Here is a 23,087-nt window from a genome sequence, read left to right on the forward strand (position 1 = left end):
AATTCCAGTGCAAAAAATATTTTTACATTGTCAGATATTCTGTATTTACAAATATAATACATTTAACATATTCTTTGGAATACCATAAAAAAATAAATATAATTGTGTGTAAAGTTTAACTTTGAAATTAACCATGACAAATTTGCATGACCTACCAGTAATCAAACTTAATCGGGGCCAGTGGTACATATATTCTTAGTAGTTATACAATACGACCTTATCGTGCACAATAAATGCAATTGTATAGCCAGCTTGAGTAGTGGCACTTCAGCTGGTAGTCTTTGTGGACTTTTCAATTTGTATTTGTATTTTCCTAATACATCATGTGGTACATCAAGTACACTGAATATACATGTTAAAAAGTAATTATTATATTATACAAAATGTATAACCCCTGACCAAAATAAGTTCTTTGAAGATGGATTGATCGTTGGATAAACTGTATTCATGGAGTCGTCATGTGATCAACAAAAAAATCAAACAAACAAGCAAATAACTAAATGTATAAATGACAGATTCATATTCACATATTATACATGCATACGTTACATTTAAAATCTTTATATGGTTCTTTTTCTGGTGATGTGCCTAATTTTACAGCTAATTAAAAAAACATGATTTACTGTACAAACAGGCAGCCAATACATGAGGTTGGTATAAAAATAAGACTCCTGATCTATCAGATGACTAAAATGTGACATTGGTACGTTCATTCATGTACCGATATTAAATATGTACATTAATTTAATTCTGGAAAATTCTAAAGGCACAGTATAATCATGCACAACACAATTTTGGGTCAACTTTTATTTTCAACTGACAAAATACATTTATGTATAATATAAAAAGGAAAAAAATAAGGTAAAATAAAGGTTAAACTTCATAAATGGAGAGCAGAGTAAACTTTTTTTTTTGAGTTTTTTTTTTTGCTTAACATGTGATCCCAATGGGCTCCCAGCGGGTACATAGGTCTTGATTCCCTAAAATGCAATCTGTGGTTTGGATGGATGGATTATTTCATATAAGCGAAAAGAGGAAGTGCCCAGAAGATACAGCAAAATGAAAATGGTCAGAAAAGGATGTTACTCTGCATTTTACGAAAGACTTGATAATTATCGCAACGTAGGTAGTAGTTTGCAGAACTAATCTGCAGAATTAAAATCTACTACATGCACTTCTGATGCTGAACACAATATATTAAAGCAACACAGAAATATGCATCCATGAAATGCCATAGATAAATGAAAACAGTCGCAGATACCAATAAAATCACATCTCCTTTCCTCTCCCCCATAATCCCATTGAAATGTGGAAAGTAGCACACAATGTCTTTATCAATATGAAATGTACACATTACTTTAATTCTGGAAAATTCTGAAGGCACGTTTTTATTCTGCAAGATATTTTCTGTAAAAGCCCCCTATGGTTTGGCCCAAATCTAAATTACTTTATTATACTGAATAACAGCAATTAAAAGTAAAATATATTACCAAACACACTGAAATTCTCAGAGAAAACAAGTAGATTTATCCAAATTAAAACCAATATCAAACTGAAATAGCCATTAAATTGTATTTCTATTGCTTATCTGCTAAATCAGCCAAAATCATAATTACATTTGTATCTCAAATGTGAAATGAAATATATGTATCGTGAAAGTAAACAAATGCACTCAATCATCGTTCAATAAAAAAAATAGTTTGATGGTTATTCTAAAAAGTCAAAGTTATATACTGCAGATCTTAATGCAGTGATCAGGCCTGGAACGGATGACTGATGCTTGTCATAAGCGGCGATGAGTCTGCTTTGCCTAAAAGGCTTTGCGAGGAACTTACTGCTCTATGGGAAATTATCCTCATCATTCTGTGCTTGGCAGATCACATGCACGGAGGATGTTGTTTTATAGACACAAGTATACCCAACGAGAATGAAAAATAAGCATTTTTTACACATGGCATATTTGACATTTTTGATCTTGTAAGTCATTTATTATAAAAGTGGATAGACTGGTTTATATTCCAAAAAAATGGCAGTTTACATTATGTTCAATATAGCTTATGTTTACATAACTAGATTTGCTTACTATTTACTATCATAAACTGCTATGTGTTTTATGCAATTGCATTGATAATTAAAGCCAGTTAGACTGTGACCAAATTATTTGCACATTGCAGGCGGTCAAATTATTAATCAATGGGATTATAACTACTACTTAATTGCTGCAGGGTAATTACAATGTAATTACAAAGTAATGACCAGTACTGTTAGGATGGAAACCAGCACTTTTAAGACATAATGTCTTAAAAAGCGGGTTATGCTACTTTTTCTAGGCTTCTGCAACGATATGTCAGACAGCTGGAAGAGAGCTGCAATTTACCTTATTTTCTGTGATGTGAAAAACAACAGTGGTCCAGTAATACTGGGACCAATAAGAGGATTCCAGATGATTCCGAAGCTTCGTGGAGGCAGTAAATCATATAAGGAAATGACAGTACATGAGTACGTTATGTTTTTCTGAAAGTAAATGCATTTCTGTCCGCATTCCAAAAAATTCTTTATTCAGATTTTGTCATGTAAGTTATAACTATGCTCATGTGCAACAAAATTTAACGGAACTTTTTTTTCGTATTAATATGTTACTTAATGTTTACTATGTAGAAGCGCACATGCGCACAACTATTTCTACGGGGTAAAAATGCATTAGGGATTTCGTATTGGATCCACAGTAGATAATTTATCAAGCTCATACAAAATAAAATAGTTAGCAATCAATTTATTAAACCGGCTAAAAATTCAATCAAATTTGGGGGACGTTTCACAAACCTCAAACTACTGGTCTTCAGCTCAATAAGTTGCCGTTTTGATACCTTTTGCAAAGCAATTTTGCAAGTTGCAGGTAAAATTTCACCAAATGGTAGTCGGCTTGGAAAGAGTTAAAGGGAGGAGACAGACACTGACGCGCCTCATTGGGCAAATGATGCGAAGCTAACAAAAAGTGTGTATCTGTGTGCCAGGCAGCCAGTACGCCGAGTCCATCTGTACTGTCTTGCGTCCCATAACGAATGGACGATCGTAGGCGCTGTCATTTCCAGCTCGCAAGATGTACTGAGTAAACGGATAGAAAAAAACGATCCGATCTAGCTTTTCAGGCATATCATTCAAACACTGCGGATTGTATTGCTTTCAACAAAACGGTGAGTAGCCTTCGCCTTAATTTAGTACTGCTCTGTAGTAAGAGGTATCACACATGTCAATCGCGACTATTATTTGGTGCTCTGAGAAATATACAAAATACAACAGTTATAATCAAAACTTTACACTCTACATTTAGTTACAACTAGGCTCGGAATCGCATTAAAATAAATATCACCTTAAATAACTGATTATATAAGTTTAGTATATATATATATACTTGAATGTGATATGAATGTGACATTACTTTATAGATAGGAAAGTGTCCAATAATCTCGCTTGGATAAAATACATATTTATTGGACCTTTCGTCTGGTTTTTCCCAGTGATATTGCGACCTTTCTACGAAAGAAGGAAAAAAGAAGAACATGTACAACTTTTATTATGTCGAACCGCCAAATACATTAGGTATAACATGTTAGTATATTTTTTGCCATTTTTTGCAAAACGACGATTCTGGTGTACTCTAAATAGTGCTTATTTTTCCTGGGGCGTATTTACATAGTATTTTAGTAATACCACTAGTTTTGTACTAAATAAAACTGACATAGAAGGTACAGTTTCAAAAATGAATAATATAAATTATTGTATTTATTTTTATTTTAAATCCAAACTGAATTGAAACCTTATATTCTATATAGTTGCTATATAATTTTGCATTTACACAAATAATATGTTTTTATTTTGTGCAAGTATTTCGTCTTTGACATGCATATCATTACACGACAGCGTACGCTCTTATATTAATTGGCGCTTGATCCGTTCAAAACTTAACAAAGTTAAACTGACATGTTGACATCTGTTTTGAGTTTGAAAAATATTTGATGACATGTAAAAAATTATTTACTGATATTTAATACTTGTAATTAACTTAAAATACGGTAAACATTGATATTTATTTTTATTAAAATGTAGCAACATTGTGGGTATTTCGGCTATACGTTAATTTTGTTATGTATTTTAGGTTTGCTGGAACATGAATCCTCATAGCTGACGCGTTATTTTACCTAGGCCTATTGGCTAATTCGTATGAATCGTTTAGAGATTATATTACATTTCGTTTGCCTTTAACCCACTGATAGGCGTGCTGCTTTAATTAAGGTCTCAGAGGGAAAGCGGTGGATTATGGTAATGAGGAGACATACGCTCCGTCCTGTATAGTGGAGTTAAAGGTTAGCTGTCATGAGATCAGTGACTTTGACAGTCCGTTTGAAATCCATTCGACATGCTTTGCGAGCGGCCTTGGTTTATTTGCTTATTATTTTCATGTCCTCAGACTGTGTTATATTCGAATAAATAAAACCCAAGTGGCCACACGCTTAAATTGTAATGCGATATTAAATGCAAGTCGTGGATACTACGGACAAAAACCTTGTAGTGTTATTACCGCTTTTGTTACTACTACTAGTAGTACTACTACTGCTCTTACTACTACTACAACTACCACCACTACTACTAATAATAATAATAATAATGATCATTATTATCATAATAATCACCTTGATCACAGTTGTAAATATCTATGGCATAATACACATGACTTAAACATTAAGGGGAAAATGTGTGAATTAAGATCTTCGACTTTTTAGAATTCCGAAAAATTACGTAAACTGTTTTTTGACACAGATTTCTTACGTTCGAATGGTTATTTACTTAATCTCCTAGGAGGCAATAATGGAGGAATCCACAACACAGAAACTGGTGTGGGATGGAGATGCCAAGGTAGTCCAGCAGTGTCTCACGGATATTTTAACCAGCGTGTACACGACTTGCGACGTGCCCGAAAATGCCATTTTTGGACCTTGCGTTTTGAGCCACACTTCGTTGTACGACAGTATCGCTTTTATTGCGCTCAAATCTACAGACAAGCGAACTGCGCCTTACATTTTTAGGGTGAGAATTTATTAAAATATAAATTACTACAATTATTATACAATGTATGCATTATTATTGTTGATGTTAGTGTTATGTATTTGAAGTCATTGAACTAATTATTTAATTGATACTATTTTAAGTATTTAGAAAATACTTAATAGCTAACAAATCATACTGTATATCTGTGTGTATGTAGATTAACTAAAATGAAGTGCTGTCCTTCATGACTGAGTGAGGTTCTACTTGAATCACAACAGATGATGATGATGATGGTGACGACGACACCGGTCTAATGACTGCTTTGTGCAGGTGGACACTTCGACAGCCAGCTGCCCCTCCGATGGTCTCATGTGGTTACGGTTGGTCCAGTCTGCCAGGGATAAGGAGGAGCAAAACCTAGAGGCCTACGTGAAGAACGGTCAGCTGTTCTATAGATCCCTGAAGCGAATTGAGAAAGATGAGGAGTTACTGGTTTGGTATGGGAAAGACCTGATCAATCTCCTGCTGCTCAGTTTTAGCAGAGCTCAAGCAAAGAACAAAGGTAGGGTGAAAGAGGTAGTAGCACATTTCTCAATTAAATCTTGTAAATAAATCTTGCAAATTAATCGGTTTTAATCTTACACCTCTCAATAGGCAACATGGACATTATAGGTGAAATGTACAGATTTTCCGTACATTAATGTTTAATGTTATTACAATAGAAGCAATGATTGTACTAAAATTAACAACAATCTCTCACGCTTGAAGGAATTATTTACTTCCATATCTAAATTGATTATTACCTACTAAAAATTTGAAAAATAAATGGCCTTCCAAACAAAACCTTAATCAGATTAACAGAACATTAGCTCGATTTACAACAGGTGCACAATTATTACAGCAAAAAAGTGTGAGCAGTTTTATAGATACAGAACTGATGAACAAATAAATTCCATATTAACTGTATCTGCCACGCCAACAATGCTGTCAGTGTTTGAATTGTTTTTTGTTTTATCGACAAAATGTATTTTCTTTGGAAATAACCTACTGTTTATATCATCTGTATTTCAGGATCGCCTCCATTTGTGTGCGCAGATTGCAACCAGCGATTCCAGTTTGAGTTTCCCTTTCTGGCTCATCTAAGATTTTGTTGCACCAAAAGACTACAAAGCATCCACAGCCTAAATGAGGACTCCAAACATAATTGTGAGCAAGCTAACATGGCTCTTGCAAGGTCGAACCCCAAGTTGGCCAGGTCGGAGGTCTCCATTACCTCACAGGATGGTAAACCTTCCATGGACTTCCACAACTTAGCCAGGGATCTTGAAAACAACAGGACCAGTCCGACACACGATAAAGATGCCGAAATTAGGAGCGAGAGCAACAACAAGAGGAAATTTTCTGATGTAGAGGAGAACAGGAATGGAAGCTTGTCGCAGCCTTTCAAGTCAAAGGAAGATTTAGTGAACTCGGCACAACAGTACCTAGGGGCATATGCTTTGGAAGGGAACAGACAGGCATTTTCTCACTCCAACCTTGAAACTCCTGAAGGCAAAAGGAGTGCTTTCACCGAGGTCAAGAAGGCACTGCAGACCCTAAAACACAGTGCGAAAAACCTGAGCTCCAACACCGAAAACAAGGGCAGTGGAAGGCCAAGCAGTGGCCCGTCGGAAAAGCAGCTGAACATGAGGCAGGTCCTGATGGAGACGCAGCCGCAGTGCCGCATGGAGAGCTCCTCACTGGCCAGTGCCTTTACCTCGGTGTCTCAGCCCATCGGAAGCTCGGAGAGGAAGAGTGCTTTCAGCCAGCCAGCCCGATCCTTCTCGCAGTTATCGCCCCTGGTCATGACACCGAAGCTTCTCCCCCCTGTGGACTGTCACCCAAGCATTCAGGACACCATCTCCTCCAACAGACTCTACCAGCCTGAACACCTGACTGCTAAGCTCCAGAGCTCTGAGCTAGGCAGCAATTGTCCGGTTCCAGCTGGTATCCCCAAACAGAGCCCCTTTCTTTATGCAACAGCGTTTTGGCCAAAGACCTCTGGACCTATCCAGTTGCAGATGACTTCTGCTCTCACTCTCCTCCCACCCTCCTTCACCTCGCTCTGCCTCCCTGCCCAGAACTGGTGTGCCAAATGTAACGCTTCTTTCCGCATGACCTCTGACCTGGTTTACCACATGAGGTCCCATCACAAAAAAGAATACGCCTTGGAGCCCTTGATAAAGCGACGACGAGAGGAGAAGCTGAAGTGTCCCATCTGCAACGAGTCGTTCAGGGAGCGTCACCACCTCTCGCGACACATGACGTCTCACAACTAGCTTTTTTTGTGGAAATGCTCATTCGGTGACATTATTCGCGGCTACTATCAAAATGGGATTATTGTTTAAATGGAGTCACAGTATTTTCTTCATTTCAAACGGATATTGGGTTCCCCCCCCCCCCCCCCCCCCCCCCTCAAATGTCATGTTTTCAGCATATGCAAAAGCATTCTGACCACTGGAAAAAAACTAAGCACTTACTTTGGGAATAAATGAGATGCTAATTATGTATGTAGATGTAAGTTGTATTTTATATTTACAGAAAATAAATAAAGTGGAGGTGCATTTAATTGGATATTTTTTCATGTTATTAATTAAGGGTTAATTATTGAAATATGTTGGATTATGATGTCTGATTATATGCGAGTGCATGTAATATTAAATAGGTTGATTTAATATGCAGTCTATAAAAACATTGTAAATAGCAGTTTTTCTCCCTGTTTTCCAAATATAAAGTGTAATATTTTGTGTGTGTGGTATAGTTTCAGTGTTTCTTCATTTTGCTGAAATTTACTACATGATACTTTATCTAATCATGTTGAATGCTTTCACAATAAAATAGCTTTATTTTCATCAATTTTGAATAATTGTACTGAACTGAACTGTTCGTCTGACTGCTCATCCGGAACATTTTCCTCACGCGAATCACCATGGAAGGATAAGCAATAACAAAATTATCGGTTAACGACTGCAAATCCAGCGGGGAGAAGCTGTACGTTCGGTTTTAGTTAGATGTTGCTCACATGTTTCAATATATAAAATGTCATATAAAGGCACATCTACCATCTTCAGTAGCTGCGAGTTTTTAAACGATAATATTAGAATCATACAGAAAACAACAATAATATCTGCTTAACTTTTTCCTCGCGGTAGTGTTTAACTGCTCTAAAGTAAATTCCATATTGACTTCACAAATAACATGCTCAACTTCACCAAAATATTTCCGTCTACAAAGCACAATAATAATAATAATAATAATAATAAAATTCAACCAGGTTGCGATTAGACTCCCAGATCAATATTCAAATGAAATATCATATTTGATTTGTCATTTCATTGACCTACATAAATTGTATCACCGAATCATGTGTGGCCTGTATCCGAATATAAAATCAATTCTTTGAACAGAACAATTTTCAGTACAATTCGTTTGGATCGTGAACAAATTAATGCGACTAAGGCGACTGGCAGTACCGCGCTGAAGCGGAAAATGGAAACTGAGAGAAACCATTATTATTATTATTATTATTATTATTATTATTATTATTATTATTATTATTAGTAGTAGTAGTAGTAGTAGTAGTAATAGTATTGTTATTATTGTTGTTGTTGTTGATGATGATGATGATGATGATGATGAAGATGATAATGTAAAAAAAATATATAGGCCTATCCACTGACTCGTTTCAGAGGAATTAATCTGACCAATTTAACAGACCTGCCAAACGTGCCGAATATGACATAACTTCAATCTCTCTTATGAACAGAATCTAAATGTAATCCACCAGTACCACGTGTAGACAGCCTATATATACTTACCTTTTGTTTTCGTCCTGGCACTTCAGCCAAACGCATTTTAAACAGTCTGGCTGTTCGCCAGCTCATTCTTATCACCTCAACATGAACTATTATTTTTATTCACTACAAAAATTTTAAACACAAATATATCCAATTAATCACTTTACCCCTACTAATTCAAGTGAACTGGAGGCGATTGTGACAAATATCGCGGAATTCCCTTTTAAAATCTTAATTTTTATAATTCAGAAATTGAAACCTTTATGCATATATATATATATATATATATATATATATATATATATATATATATATATATATATATATATATATATATACAGGCCTATTTACATGTATCTCCGTACGTACAGTATTTAATCTAGTTTTTAAATACGTTTACTTACGTATGCCCTACATGAACACTGATAATGCGGAAATCGATAACATTGTCCAAAAACAGCTAAACAGTGACCCCAAGCTTTCGTTTTGCGTAATTTCGACCGTACGTGATACTGGAATGTACTGTAAATTAACCCAGCGAATCAGTCAATTTCAAATGTACGCACTTATTTTTGGGATATATATATACAGCCGCGGAAAAAAATAGGCAAATCTGCATTTTTAAATCCTGGTTTAATCGTGGTTCTGTTGGCAGAAGGCACGCTGAGCAGCAGGTTGCTTCAAGGCTCACATTTTCTAAGACAGCAGTACACAAGAATAATGTGAAGCAAGAGACACTGGATATCACCAGAAAGCAGCCAGGAAGAAGGCGCAAGCGACATTAGATGTCCAGAGATGACCGTTAAACTTATTCAATAGTTCGTCATGGATCGCAGGATGACATCAATTGACCTTCAAAAGGAACGGGAAACGTTAAGTGCAGGTGTGAAGTGCACTGCTAGGACAGTTGTTATCAGACTCCTGTAGATTCAAGACACAAATCCCATAAAGTAAGCTAGAAGTCCTTCATTAATGAGAAACAGAAAAGAACCAGGCTGCAGTTTGCAAAAAAATATATATTATTCAGAGACACACACCTATAAATTGACACATGAATAAAACAAAAATATGTGCTGTCATCTCTTAATTTTTGCCACAGCTGTATACATGCAGTATAGGTCTCTGTGTATAAAAATATATAAGAATAGCATACCATACATCATACCTCTACATACTTAGCGCATATTATTTTATATATCTCGGCATAAGATTGTGCAAATAAATGGCATTACCATAACAAATTATGACAACTTTTAAATATGAGCCAACGGCATTGCACAAATAACATACGTATGGAAATGGAAAAATGCCTACATTTTTTATCACCTCTAACTTTATTTCTGTAAGCACAATTCACATAGTCCCACAAGGTCCGAATGGCCGGATGTTTCTTATCCACACCATCAACCGGCACTCCTTGGCATAATAAAAACAAATAAAAATCTTGGGCCGAATATTATGTATCGAACCATTTCTATAAATGTTTGTTTTATAGGTCTTCTTCCAATGAAAAAATGTTACTTCGATTGGATGCTTTGCTGTCCATTAAATCAGAATTTAAGTATAAGAATGTAAGCTGAGAATTTAAGCTCATGTATGTTCACGTGATTTGGAGAGAGCAGTAATTTACGTGAGATCAGGAGAATGGAATATGGTGTACAAGCTGTTGCATGAACCTTCCCCCCCCCCCCCCAAAAAAAAAATAAGCTAAAGAAAATGCGCTCTCCTTCAGAGAAGAAGAAGTCTGAAATCGTGTGGAAGAGTTTCGGGTCAGAAAGGCGAGCAGAAGCGTTTGCCATGAAGACTTGGCAGTGAGGAATGGTTTATTATAGCAATTTCCCTTTTCGGGGACAGATGGAAATGTGGTAGGACTGGGGCCAACATGACACATGCATAAACACAAAATGCGGAAGTTGGGTTAACAACAAAAAAGTAAGAAAACAGGGGAGCATCACAATATATATTTTCAGAGATCTGGAAACAGGTGGTATCAGGCAAAACAGATAAAGCTGGTCACCTGACCCTCTCTCTCTCGGGAGGTAACCTGACGTCCTATTGCCCCAAACAGTGTAGTAAAAACTGCAGCACATTTTCCACTGAAATGCAGCAAAAAGTCTTAAAGTATGATAACTAATTCTTTCATAAAGGTACTCTGTGCAGAGTAATTTTATTGTTAAAATATGACGGGCATTAACGTCTGTAGTTTGGAAACCTTAGTTTCTTGAGGCATGTGATAATTAATTTTCCTTAGACAAAAGAATTATACAAGAGAATCAGCTAACGGAATGTTTTCAGTAGTTATGGTCTCTGTGTGTTAGGCTTAGGTTAGGGTTAGGTTAGGGTTACCCTAAACCCAAAGCCAGAGTTTCTTTGTCTGTCACAAGATGGACTGAGGCCAGCGTGCAAAATAATGAACCATTATCCCCCAAATTAAAGGCAAGACTTCTTGCTTAAGAAAATGTTTAGATTGGCTTAGTGATTAAATGCTTCATTGATGTGTGGAATGACCTAAACTCTCCCACTGTACAAAACACTCATATTCTGGGATGTCTCTCTCCCATAAAGCAGAATTATGAGAAATTCTGCTTAAAAGACCTTGGGACGTCCAGGATAGAAAGGTTAGGACTGAAATAATTTTTAAAAGCTGCAATATAATTTTATCGCATAATGATACACTGAAAAAGAAATCAGAACAGTGTGGTAAAATGAGTAATCAAAAGTAGCATGAATAGACAAAAGCAATAAAGGCATTTTTTCAAAGTCTTTAATTTAAAAAAAAAAAATATATATATATATATATATAATGGAAGGTAAAATAAATGTGTTTTATATGTCTCCTTGGGGAATTTAGTAGGTCTTAAATAAAGAATGCACTGCTCCTCTTGAACATAATCCTGTCTTGATTATGTGTTACATGTGTCTCAGAGTAAAGCCGCTTTCGATGGCTGATTTTCCTTCCAGCTGAGTTCTTAATTAATTAGCTTTGATTGAACAGTTGATTGGATGAACCCCACAGCCGGTGAAGACTGAATAAAGCGCTTTAGCCCATGGATGGCAATAAAGCTGCATTTGTGTCAGGTCAGAAGAAACATGTAATGTGAGAGCAATGATTGTTTAAAGATAATACATCAAGTGCTGAACAAGAATGAAAAAAGCACTGGGCCCACATAGGGCTGCCATTCCTGCCTTCTGCTTTTAAAATTCCATTAATGCATCATGTTCAAATTAAAGATTTGGTTTTTATACAATATCTTTACTCAATGATATCTGATTGACCAGCTTATTTGTAATATTATTTTGTAATATTATTTCTAAAGGCAGATGCATCATTTGGGTTTATTTTTGGTGTCAAAAGCAAAATCCTTCAGCCTATATTCCATCCATCCATCCATCCATCCATCCATCCATCCATCCATCCATCCATCCATCCATCCATCCCTAGTCCATAACTGCTTATCCAGGAGCGGGTTGCAGGTAGCCTGGAGCCTATCCCAGGAAGCACAAGGGGACAAAGTAGGGACGCCATGCATCGAATGGCGTTCCATCATGAGGAAGAGACACACATAGACAATATTTCATACACTCACAGAAAAATGCGAAACAGGACACCTCATTACTTTTTTTTAAAAAAACCATATACTGTGTACATATCACACCATGTCTAAGATATGTTTAGTAAAAGCTCTTCTTGCTATATTTTGATAGTGTGGGAGCTGGTGGAGTTTGCGCCGTTCTGCATATCAATGCTGTACAAAATTCATTAATCACAAAATAGCTGCCGTGCAGAACTTTTGTACTGAAGATAAGTTGAAAAGCAATTTTTGACTGAATAACACAACTGAAAAACAAAATTCTATTCCTTAATTTTCGGGTTTAAACCCTATTCAGTGAAGATTCATTAAAATGAAGAATATATGTAATTCTGCAAACATAAATGAAGCTGAAAACACTCGGGGTCCTCGTGTTATCTGAAAATCCTTACCCTGGTCAGAAGAAATGAGAGATATGGTGTGTAAACAAGCGAAGCTTTGACGGTGCTGCCGCAGTAGCGTGCTGGGGGTTATTTGAGAACGTGAATGATTGCCCTATCCTTTTTAAATAAATGTATTTTAGGGGAAGCTACTAAAACGTTAACACTAAGAAATGTGTGCTTGCATGGCAATTTCACATCAGTGCCGCGGTAGGTCTTAGTTCTGTGTTCCCCAAAGTGTACAGAATAGACGTGATCATTTTTATTAAATGTTTTTACGAATTTTTGCATCCATGAATATCCTGGTGTCAAAGTAATTCATATTATCTTTGCCATTAAATAAAGAATATGATATTATTGTAGAATATATAATTCTTTTGGAAATAAATGTTTAACATGTTTGTTAAAATTGGACTTATTACTCGGCTTTAATTTTTCCATCAGTTTACACTTCATGTTCTTGTTCCGTGTTACCTCCAGGTAATGTGTGTTGTTAGTTTCCTTATTTTGGTTTTTTACATAGCAATCAGTCTTAGGCAGGACTTTTCAAAGCGAAAAATCTAGATGAGACGGCGACCTTGAAAACTCAGGCACGCATCAAGCAGTGAGATCATTTGTGTTATAAATATCTTCGTGCCAGCAGATCTACTCCAGCTACAGAAGCCCGGGTTATACCCATCAAGGGCTGTAACTACATCTGTGCAGACACAGTCCCCCGTGCACGGAATACGTGAACGACAGCATGCTAGAGCCATTCTAGCAACAGACAAAGAGTCCCGTTTTGGAAGAATGAGCATTTATTTTTGCTTTATTCATGTTTTACTTTTGATTTGTGCAGCCGCGTCAGCTGAATCCGAACAGGTTTTGGTGGACGATAAACTTCTTGAAGGAGGTAGCAGTCCGGGGCGTAGGACTGGCACACTGTACTGTAGGGTTGGCATTGGCTTTCATCTGCAAATTCACCCGGATGGTAGAATCAACGGCAGTCATGCGCCAGACCACTTGAGTAAGTTTCTACAAACGGCTTGCATTTTTTTCCATCGCGTCTGTTAAGAAAATAACAATTAGAAATATTATTCGTCAAAATATCATTATCATTATCAACACGGATCGCCCTCTAATTTCCTAATTGTAGACATATTTACATATACTGTTTTATTGCCATTTAGCAATCGAATGTACACTCATCGTTCTAAGGCAATAACCGAAATTAATATATCGCTTCATATATTTTTAAATTTTACTGCCCATTTGGAAATAAATACAGTTATATTTACTGAGGTAAAATAGCCTGCAAATGTGAGGAAACAGAATTCTGCTTTGGGAATTATTGAATGAAGTTACGGTTTTATACAAAGAAACTTCCGTGTTTACTAATGTATTCAGTTATACTTATGGCTAAAGTGACGTTATAAGTAGCCCTGCTGGTCTTCATACCCACTACACTGTGTATGTATTACTACCAAGCATCAGTTGCAAGTACTGAGAAGATAATCCTTATAGTTTCTTGTAACAGTGCAATAGTGTAACAAGTTACTGCAGTGTATATTTATTTATTTTTGCCTGATGTTATATTAATACCCATCCATTCCAATGTCTTCCAACCACTTATCCAGAGCAGTGATGCAGAGAGACTGAACCATATCCCTGTAAGTTAGGAAACAAAGCAAGCCCCCCCCATACCCCCCCCCCAGGCAGGATCGCACACAAAACCCCATGACCACTCTCTTTAGTGACACTATTTCGGCAAGAAATCCATATGAACGAGGGGAGAGGATGCTGATCTCACGAAGACAGGGCAGGAGATAAAACAAAACTAAAGAACCAGCCACTTCATTTCTTACGTTGCTTGAAAAATAGCTTAGATAAACATGTAATATACCATAAAATCATACTGTCAGGTGAAATACATTCTTGAAAACTTACAATCAATAATACTTGAAAAGAACGTTATAGAATAAATCACATTTATAGATATGAAGCATACATTACATCCTGAGACCTACCACCAGTGTTCAGCACTGATGCCAAGCTATTATGTAGGAACAAATCACTCTACATTAATGATCTGTCAGCTTCCTCTAAAAAGCAACAATTTGCTTTTCACACCAATCTTTTATCTTATCAAAGAACAACCCCCACAGAACTGCAATACTTATTACTGCACAAGTATTGGTAGGCAGCAGTCGGCAATTGTGCGATATGGACATAGAGTAAGAAGTTAAAATGGAGACTTCAATAAAGAAAGTTCATTTAGGACCGAATGGATACTTTTGATTCAGGCTTTTATATGTACAAATACATGCTGTGATTGAGGTGATTTTTCACAATTTAAAGTGATGTCATGTACAACTGGAGAAGAGTTCCCCAAGTAAGGACTATTCTTCTACTGGGGAGTCCTAGACATTAGTTAATACTGACAATACTGGTGTCAGAAGCACGAGAGGAAACGCAACAGCGGTCAGGAACAGCAGGTCCTGCGACTTTGGTGGAAAGGGGAGAAAGACGAATATTTTACCAGCCAAGATTCTACAGGAGTGAGACGCATTGAAGTGGATGGGGAAGGAGAGGACTAGGGATGATTAGCCAAATAGGAATACAAGATGGTGGACTATAGAGGTACGGGTGGGACAGCTTTATTATTGTATCATGCCAAAGCCGGTCCTGAAACTTGGAGTGTTGAACACAAAGTAAATATTTGTGTCTTCATTTATATATATATATATATAAAAAAATAACACTGAAAGTGTTACACCACCCTGTGGCCTTTCTGAATGATGGACAAACTGAAGGCACTGAGCTAAGTAGGGGAACTGATCTGAGCTCTTCTTGATCTTAGTTTGTCCTGAGTATTACAGTGCAAATGAAAAGGAAATTCATTTGTTCTTCTGCTGTACCGTATGACTGCAGAGGAACCATACATCCTTTTTTCCATAAGCACTTACTCAGTAAAGGGTGATGGTGAACCCATCACATTAAGCAGAGGGCAGAAGCAGGAAGCAGGGGGCTTTGCGGGTGGGATGTCAGTGCGTCTCAGGGCACACGCTAAGGACAAGTTATTCATATACTGTAGCTGCATGTTTTTGGATTTAGGGTATCTGCAGGTACAGGTAAACTCCACACCAACAGAGCAGGAAGAAACCCAAATCCGTCTCCTGGAGGTATGAGCCCACTGAGCTACCCACAGATGTCTATCAGGTTTTAATAATGTGCATTCAGGGCTGAAGGTTTGAATCAGACCTCCATGCTGTGTGTGTGGAGTTTCTATATATCCCTTCAAAGGTATTCTCCTGCCTTATCCATCCAGCCATCCATCTATGGTATGGGCTCCTGGGAACCCTCTACTAAATAAGTAGTCAGAAACTAGATGGTTGGATGGAGATGGATGGATGGGTGGATTTAAGAATTGTAAAGCATATGTGATGCTGGTAAGTATAAATGGTACATGTTAATCATTCCCGTTTGGGAATTTATATTCTCCTATTTCATTTATTATTGCTGTAGATGCCATTTAATGTTTTATGATTGCATAAGTATTGCAATTCAGTTGATGGCTGACACTTCTTCCTGAAATGCCACTTTTACATCCATTTAAGTCACACTTTTTAAATGCTCAGTTCATCCCCAGTTAACTAAATTGTGTTGATTTGGAATGTGCTTACTTATCCAGGTGTGCTGGAACTCTTTGCAGTTTCTCAGGGCATTGTTGGCATTCGAGGAGTTTTCAGCAAGAGATATCTAGCAATGAATAAACGGGGAAGACTGCATGCTATTGTAAGTATGAGCATACCATTATTCTGAAATCACTTTAAACTGGGAAATAATGCACAAATAAATAGAAACAATTGCTACTTCAACAACAATTTTAAATATTTGTGTAAACAATATATGTGTGTCTACGTAACGGTAGCAGATATTTAGTTTGAAATAATATGAGTAATACTCATTAACTCCATTACCAATATAGACACACTAAAATCGTAAAGGTAGGTCTACTATTATAATTTAAAGCTGAATCATTAAATATACTGAATCATCCATTTTCAGTCAACACATAGTCAAGACTGAAGAACTAGTGAGGGGATATAACCACATTTCTTTTACAGAATACTCTCTAATTTGCCGATTTTTAACCCACAAGGCAGTGATGTAAATGTAAGCATTTTAAAACCAGGAAGCTGCTGTGCTGATACATGATCAGGTTTCCCAGCCCCAATCCTAGAATTAAGCTATATAAACAGGTCTTGGGACTGCAAATGCTTAGGGCAAAACTAGTGAACACTCAACCTATCCACGAAGCCAAACCACAGATGCTTAATTTAAAATTCACTGGCACATCCAATCAGACTGTAGAGTGCACTGCATGATTGATCATATCGTTAATTTAAACTTATGCTTGATATAGGGTGGCGACTGAGCTGGCATGGTAAAAATTGGGTCGCGGTGCAAATAGGTTGAGAACTACTGCTCTAATTCATATATCACCCTAAGACATGCCTATAAAATCATTGGTTAATAATGTATAGCTAGATAGAATCGAAAGCCACATTAAAATGTGATATGTTAGAAAATGTCTTATTGTTAGTTTAACAAAGGTAACATAACGTTCATGACATTTTTTTGGATAAAAAAGTCGTATGTATTCAATAGGCTGCTACTGTTACTGTATATATACAGACTATGCCAGGTTACAGGGGTCCGTGTTGCGAAATTTCTATTTTACGATGCATATGATTAATCACAGCATGTAAATTACATGAGATATTAAACAGTTTGTTATAAAATAGGCTTTGTGTTCATGATTTTGCCCAACTGAAGGCTAATGTAAGTGTTCTAAGCATGTTTAAGGCAGGCTAGGCTATGCTATGATGTTTGTTAGGTTAGGTTTACCATATTAAAATGCATTTTTGCCTTATGATATTTTAACCATACAATAGATTTATCGGAATGAAACCCCATCGTAACCCAGGGAACGTCTGTACTTTACTCCTTTTCTCTCTGAAAGATGGCATTTCTACAGGGACACTTTTTAGGAGCCTGGGAAGAAAGAATTACATTACAAATTCAACATTCGATGTAAAAAAAGACAAAATAATTTGCTTAGTAATGTTGAGGAACTGCAGGATCACAGTTGATCTTACATTTAACATCACTTTATCAGGTTTGTCATCATTCCCATCATTCAAAATATTCTGAATTTCTTTCCATAAAACTAATGCATCTACTGTTCAAAAGTGCCTGAAGGGTTTCAGAACTTGCTGGCTAAGAGTGTTACACTGAAGGCCAGATCAGAGGTTGTGGTTTCCAGAAAAAGACCAAATGAAATTTCTACATGCATTTTTCTATTTTTTAAAGAGATGTATTATTTCATTGTTCTTTTTATCCAGATACCATCTAACTCATTCGTTCCTGGCATATTTCATGACCACTTATTTGTGAAAGCAAACCTGGACAGTGAATTTGCTCAATATTTCTGTGAATGATTATGGTGTACTGTAAATGGCTACAGTTCAAAAGTACGTATCCACGTTCTACAGGAAATTATAGTAATGCTTCATATTTTATAATGAACGTATCCATCATTAACAGGAGACAATCTAGATAAATTGCTCATGCATTGATAGAAAAACATTGAGAACAATGTAAATCAAATAACAAATAAATCCCCCTTCAAGTATATATGCAGAGTCCCCTCAAGTAGCTAACTGAGATGCTGTAAAAGTACCATAATGCCACCATTTTCCGCTTTGTTGCACTGGTCAGCAAGGCGTAACTGTTTTTATTATAAATGCAATTAAAGGCTATTTTAGGAAACATAGAGATTTTTTTTGTGTGTTTTTCCACCACAAATATCTTTAGAACTAATTAGATGCAATGAACTTGGCAAAGGTCTTTTTAAAATCAATGTTATGAACAAAACTTTTATCTGAAATATTGTGTACAATAAAAATGTGTCCGAAATTCCCACACCAATTAAAACAATAACTTAAAGCAATATTTCTTTTTGTGTAAATGTGACATTTTTGAAAGCAAAGCAATATATCTTGAAATATATCTTCCTCAGCATGTAGTTTGAATTACTTATGATAACAAACTTTGTACCGTTTACAGTATTTCTGGAGGCAAATTTCATTATGTAACCCATTATGACTGGCTCTGGTTTCTTTTAAGCATTTTGTGGGTGGTGTTTTGTCCATTGCACTATTGCCCCAAGGGGTATTTAATGCCTTTAAAATATTTCTTTGCACCTCCACTACTTTGTAGATGTTTTATATATTAGCAACTTTGTGGCAGAGTTGTTTCAAAAGGTCCTCAGCCCGGCTGAGTAAACACAAGCTGGTGCACTGTAGCATGATTCATCAGCATCCGGAGAATGGGCACGACCCCCACCACTGACAGCCAGTGACATGAAGATTCCTGACAGACTGTCATTAATGCAACCAGAGAGCAGAGAACAGCCTCAACCTCTGCCAATAGCACATTTGCACCTTAGCAGAATTAGGCAGATGACTAATTCCTTACTTAAAGAAATATTGTAAAACAATAGTATCTGGTCTATTGTTCAGAATTTGTCAGAATTTTCATGTTGTCAGCCTTGTATTAAACCCATAGTGGAATGAATTATTGCTGTACATTTGATGACATATTTGTTTTGTGTAAGAACATTATTACATAAACACAAGGGATGCAGACCAACTGAGTGGTGAACCATTCCCCTTCTTTTATTCACTTTCTTTCTAGTATTCAGTGCGAGGTTTTGGCTTTCATCTCCTGGTGTAGACGTCAGGGTCATTGTCCTGTGTGCTCCATGACATTATTTTAAAGTCGTGGCTGTGAACGGCTATTTTGCTTAAAAGTTATGTGTTCCTCTTGTTTTGTACCTTTTTAGGAAAAGTTCACAGAAGATTGCAAGTTCAGGGAGAGATTTCAAGAGAACAGCTATAACACATATGCCTCAGCAACACACAGAAACCGCCGGAGTGGCCGCGAGTGGTTTGTGGCACTGAACAAACGGGGCAAGGCGAAAATGGGCTCCAGCACCCGTGTGAAATCACAGCATGTGTCCACACATTTCCTGCCCAGGTTTAACTTGCAGGAGAAAAGTGAGCAAGGATTCACCATCACAGAAAATAGCAAAGAGAAGACCAAAGCCCCAGCAGTCCTGCCAGTACCCCTTTCACCAGCAGTTAGGATAAATTCCGGACCGAAACGTTTGGGAACAGTGAAGTACTGGCCCAAATTTAGATTTGGGTAAAAATGTGGTTTGTGGATTCATTATGAATAACATACATGGACATTGCTATAATGGGCAGATTGAATTCCATACATTATTCTTGACAGGAACTATATGCTGTTATAATAAGAAGAAAAAAGGACTACAAACACATAGGTACCTGTTGTTGATGAACACACTTCACCATCTAATTTTTCAGCGTTTTTGTTGTGTCAGTACCTTCTTATCTCTTTTTTATAAACCACCATAGCAACAAAAATGTATATATGTATGAAAATGCAAAATTGAAATATCAAAATTGAATAAGGAGCTTAAAGCCCGTTGTTACCACTTATATTTTCACGTGGTTATTTTATGTATATATAGTGGCAGAATTCGACTGCTCCTAGTCACACAACAGGCCTATCAATCTGAGTTTAATTTCTAAAGGAGCACTGATTTACTGAAGTCCAGCCATGCTTTTTCAGAGTTGAGGTCTTTGCCCCTCAAAGGCATTACCATTTTGTTCCTTAATCAGTCCTGTTTTACTTTGGTCCAAAACCATTTGACCGTTCAACACATTATGAGTGACCTTGTGGGCATTAACTACAGGGAAGCTGCTGATCTGGTGTTCAGGATTAATAGCTGGCAGCTAAAGTTTATTGTCATTCTTACTGTTAATGAACATCTTAAATGTATCACTACTAATTCTAGGTGGTGCTATAGCTGGCACATCAAACATCGTGTTTATACAGCTATGCGAGGATTGTTTTTGTCTGTAGGCTTGGAATATTAGCCAGAAGGAGTATTATTTTGTATGAACGATGCATTTAAAAATGCTGCAATTTTGTACTTCCAAAATAGTCGTCCTGTCACAAGAACTGAAAATTATGCACTTTTATTTCAACCCAGGATGACAGTATACTTGATTAATAAAATAAACAATCAATCTGAACACTGCAGTACTGTACATATTTTTCCGATTTTCATTGTTTCATTTGCTCTTGATGTGTATTGTTCAACGGCATTTTGACATTGACAGTGTTCTCCTTGGCTTCTACTTTGTCCTCTATAAGACCCAAACAATTATCTCAGTTTGACTTCTTGACCCAGACTAAGATTCTCTGTGCAGCAGGGAGTTTGAGGAGAATCCTGAACACCACATGCACTAACTTTACAGTCATTACTCTTGTGGGTGGCCAAGGGACCTACAGACGCCTCATGGGTGAACTTCCGGTTACTGTTGTAACCGCATGCTATCTCAAGATCAGAGATTCTAATTCCTGAATAACAATTTGTGGCATCACTCTCCCTTTGGAGACCATGGTCTGGGATTTGTACGTTCCTTAACAGGTATAACACACACTGTTTGGAATTCGGTGTACTTGCATACAGTATAACACCTTTCCCAAAACTGAAACCACGCTTAAAAGGATTTTACAAGACTAGCATCACAGATTGAAATGACCATTAACCTATCCATCTATAGGTCATAGGTACAATACTTTGGGGGTCCATGTCCCCTCCCCCCATCCTCCATCAAAACTTAGTATGTATGTTATTGGCACTCAAATTTAGAGTGGAATCAGCCTAGGGTGTCATTGTGCCAGTGGAGTTAGTAGATGTTACAGCCCTTGGTAACTCAGGCTCCACTGGTCTAGGGGCCAAGGTCCAGGTTCAGTCTGGTGTGGGGTAAAGGAAGGAGCATATCCTACTGCTGAGCTATGACTGGCATTCATAAAGACATATAGCAGCACGGGCAAAAGCAGCCACAGTGCTATTTGAGGTAAGCTAGACTAAAATAGGCACGTAGGACTGTTGTTATTCAAAGACTGCAACTGAAGGGAAGTACAGTCATGTGAAAAAGTAAGTACACAACATGTAAAATTAAGTCTTTTTCAACACATTTGGACAGACAAGTATTAGATCATCATTTTAACAATACTGAAACACAAACATGATAACATGTGGAAGAGATGACATCAGGACGCACTATGGGAAGAAGGCAAGTCGGTGGAGGCAGTGTGACGTTCTGGGCAATGTTCTGCTGGCAAACCTTGGCTTATGGCATTGATATGGATGTTACTTTGTAATGTAGCATCTACTGAAACAGTACTGCAGACCAAGTACAGCCCTTCATTGCAATGGTACTCCTCACTGGCAGTGGCCTCTTTCAGCAGGATAATGTGCCCTGCAATACTGCAAAAAAATGTTCAGGAATGATTTGAGGAACATGAACTAAGGATGTACCATTCCAACTTCTTTGTTCTTGGTTGATATCAAGTAGCAGAATTGTACCGAGTAGCCGAGTAGTTGTATGCCGGACTGTGCGGAAGAGACTGAGATAATTCTTTTACGTGTAAGGCAACATCAGGCTTGACTTAAACATTGCTCTCCTAACTTCTAAAACAAAATGCAACAAATATATATACAAATGCTCTTCAGGTTACAATGGTCTGAGTTACAATATTTTGACTTTACGATGGATAAATATTTTTCACTTTCAGTACAGCATTCAATAAATCCATCCATCCATCCATTTTCCAAACAGCTTATCCTACTGGGTCGCGGGGGCTCTGAAGCCTATCCCAGAATGCAATGGGCACAAGGTTGGGAACAACCTAGGATGGGGGGCCAGCCCATCGCAGGGCACACTCACACACCATTCACTCACACACCATTCACTCACACACGCATTCCTACGGGCAATTTTAGCGAGTCCAATTAGCCTCAGCATGTTTTTGGACTGTGGGGGGAAACCGGAGTACCCGGAGGAAACCCCACGATGACATGGGGAGAACATGCAAACTCTGCACATGTGACCCAGGCGGAGACTCGAACCCGGGTCCCAGAGGTGTGAGGCAACAGTGCTAACCACTGCACCACCATGCCACCCCCATTCAATAAATTGCATGAGATATTCAACTTTTTCATAAATTAGGTTTTGTGAGAATGATTTTGCCCAACAGTAGGCTAATGTAAGTGTTCTAAGCATGTTTAAGGTAGGCTAGGCTAGGCTATG

The 23,087-nt window shown here is 37.3% G+C and overlaps 2 protein-coding genes across 5 annotated transcripts; both read left to right on the forward strand.

The window, feature by feature from the left end:
* The first annotated feature begins 2,954 nt into the window (after positions 1–2,954).
* LOC125727851 (PR domain zinc finger protein 8-like) lies at positions 2,955–7,478 on the forward strand. 3 transcript variants are annotated; one of them, XM_049004838.1, is made up of 5 exons: positions 2,955–3,194; positions 3,519–3,600; positions 4,858–5,085; positions 5,377–5,608; positions 6,118–7,478. In XM_049004838.1, exons 3-5 carry the CDS (start codon positions 4,867–4,869, stop codon positions 7,362–7,364), a joined length of 1,698 nt encoding a protein of 565 aa, XP_048860795.1. In that variant the 5' UTR covers positions 2,955–3,194; positions 3,519–3,600; positions 4,858–4,866; the 3' UTR covers positions 7,365–7,478. The 3 variants fall into 3 exon arrangements, with proteins under 3 accessions (XP_048860795.1, XP_048860789.1, XP_048860803.1); XM_049004832.1 differs by lacking the exon at positions 3,519–3,600; XM_049004846.1 differs by lacking the exons at positions 3,519–3,600; positions 4,858–5,085.
* A 6,067-nt stretch (positions 7,479–13,545) lies between these two features.
* On the forward strand, positions 13,546–21,020 carry fgf5 (fibroblast growth factor 5). Of its 2 annotated transcripts, none has more exons than XM_049004858.1 (3): positions 13,546–13,858; positions 16,523–16,626; positions 19,742–21,020. In XM_049004858.1, exons 1-3 carry the CDS (start codon positions 13,642–13,644, stop codon positions 20,105–20,107), a joined length of 687 nt encoding a protein of 228 aa, XP_048860815.1. In that variant the 5' UTR covers positions 13,546–13,641; the 3' UTR covers positions 20,108–21,020. The 2 variants fall into 2 exon arrangements, with proteins under 2 accessions (XP_048860815.1, XP_048860824.1); XM_049004867.1 differs by having other exon boundaries at positions 16,544–16,626.
* Positions 21,021–23,087: the final 2,067 nt, after the last annotated feature.

The sequence above is a fragment of the Brienomyrus brachyistius genome, chromosome 2 (assembly GCF_023856365.1).
Source record: "Brienomyrus brachyistius isolate T26 chromosome 2, BBRACH_0.4, whole genome shotgun sequence".
In the NCBI taxonomy this organism is placed as follows: domain Eukaryota; kingdom Metazoa; phylum Chordata; class Actinopteri; order Osteoglossiformes; family Mormyridae; genus Brienomyrus; species Brienomyrus brachyistius.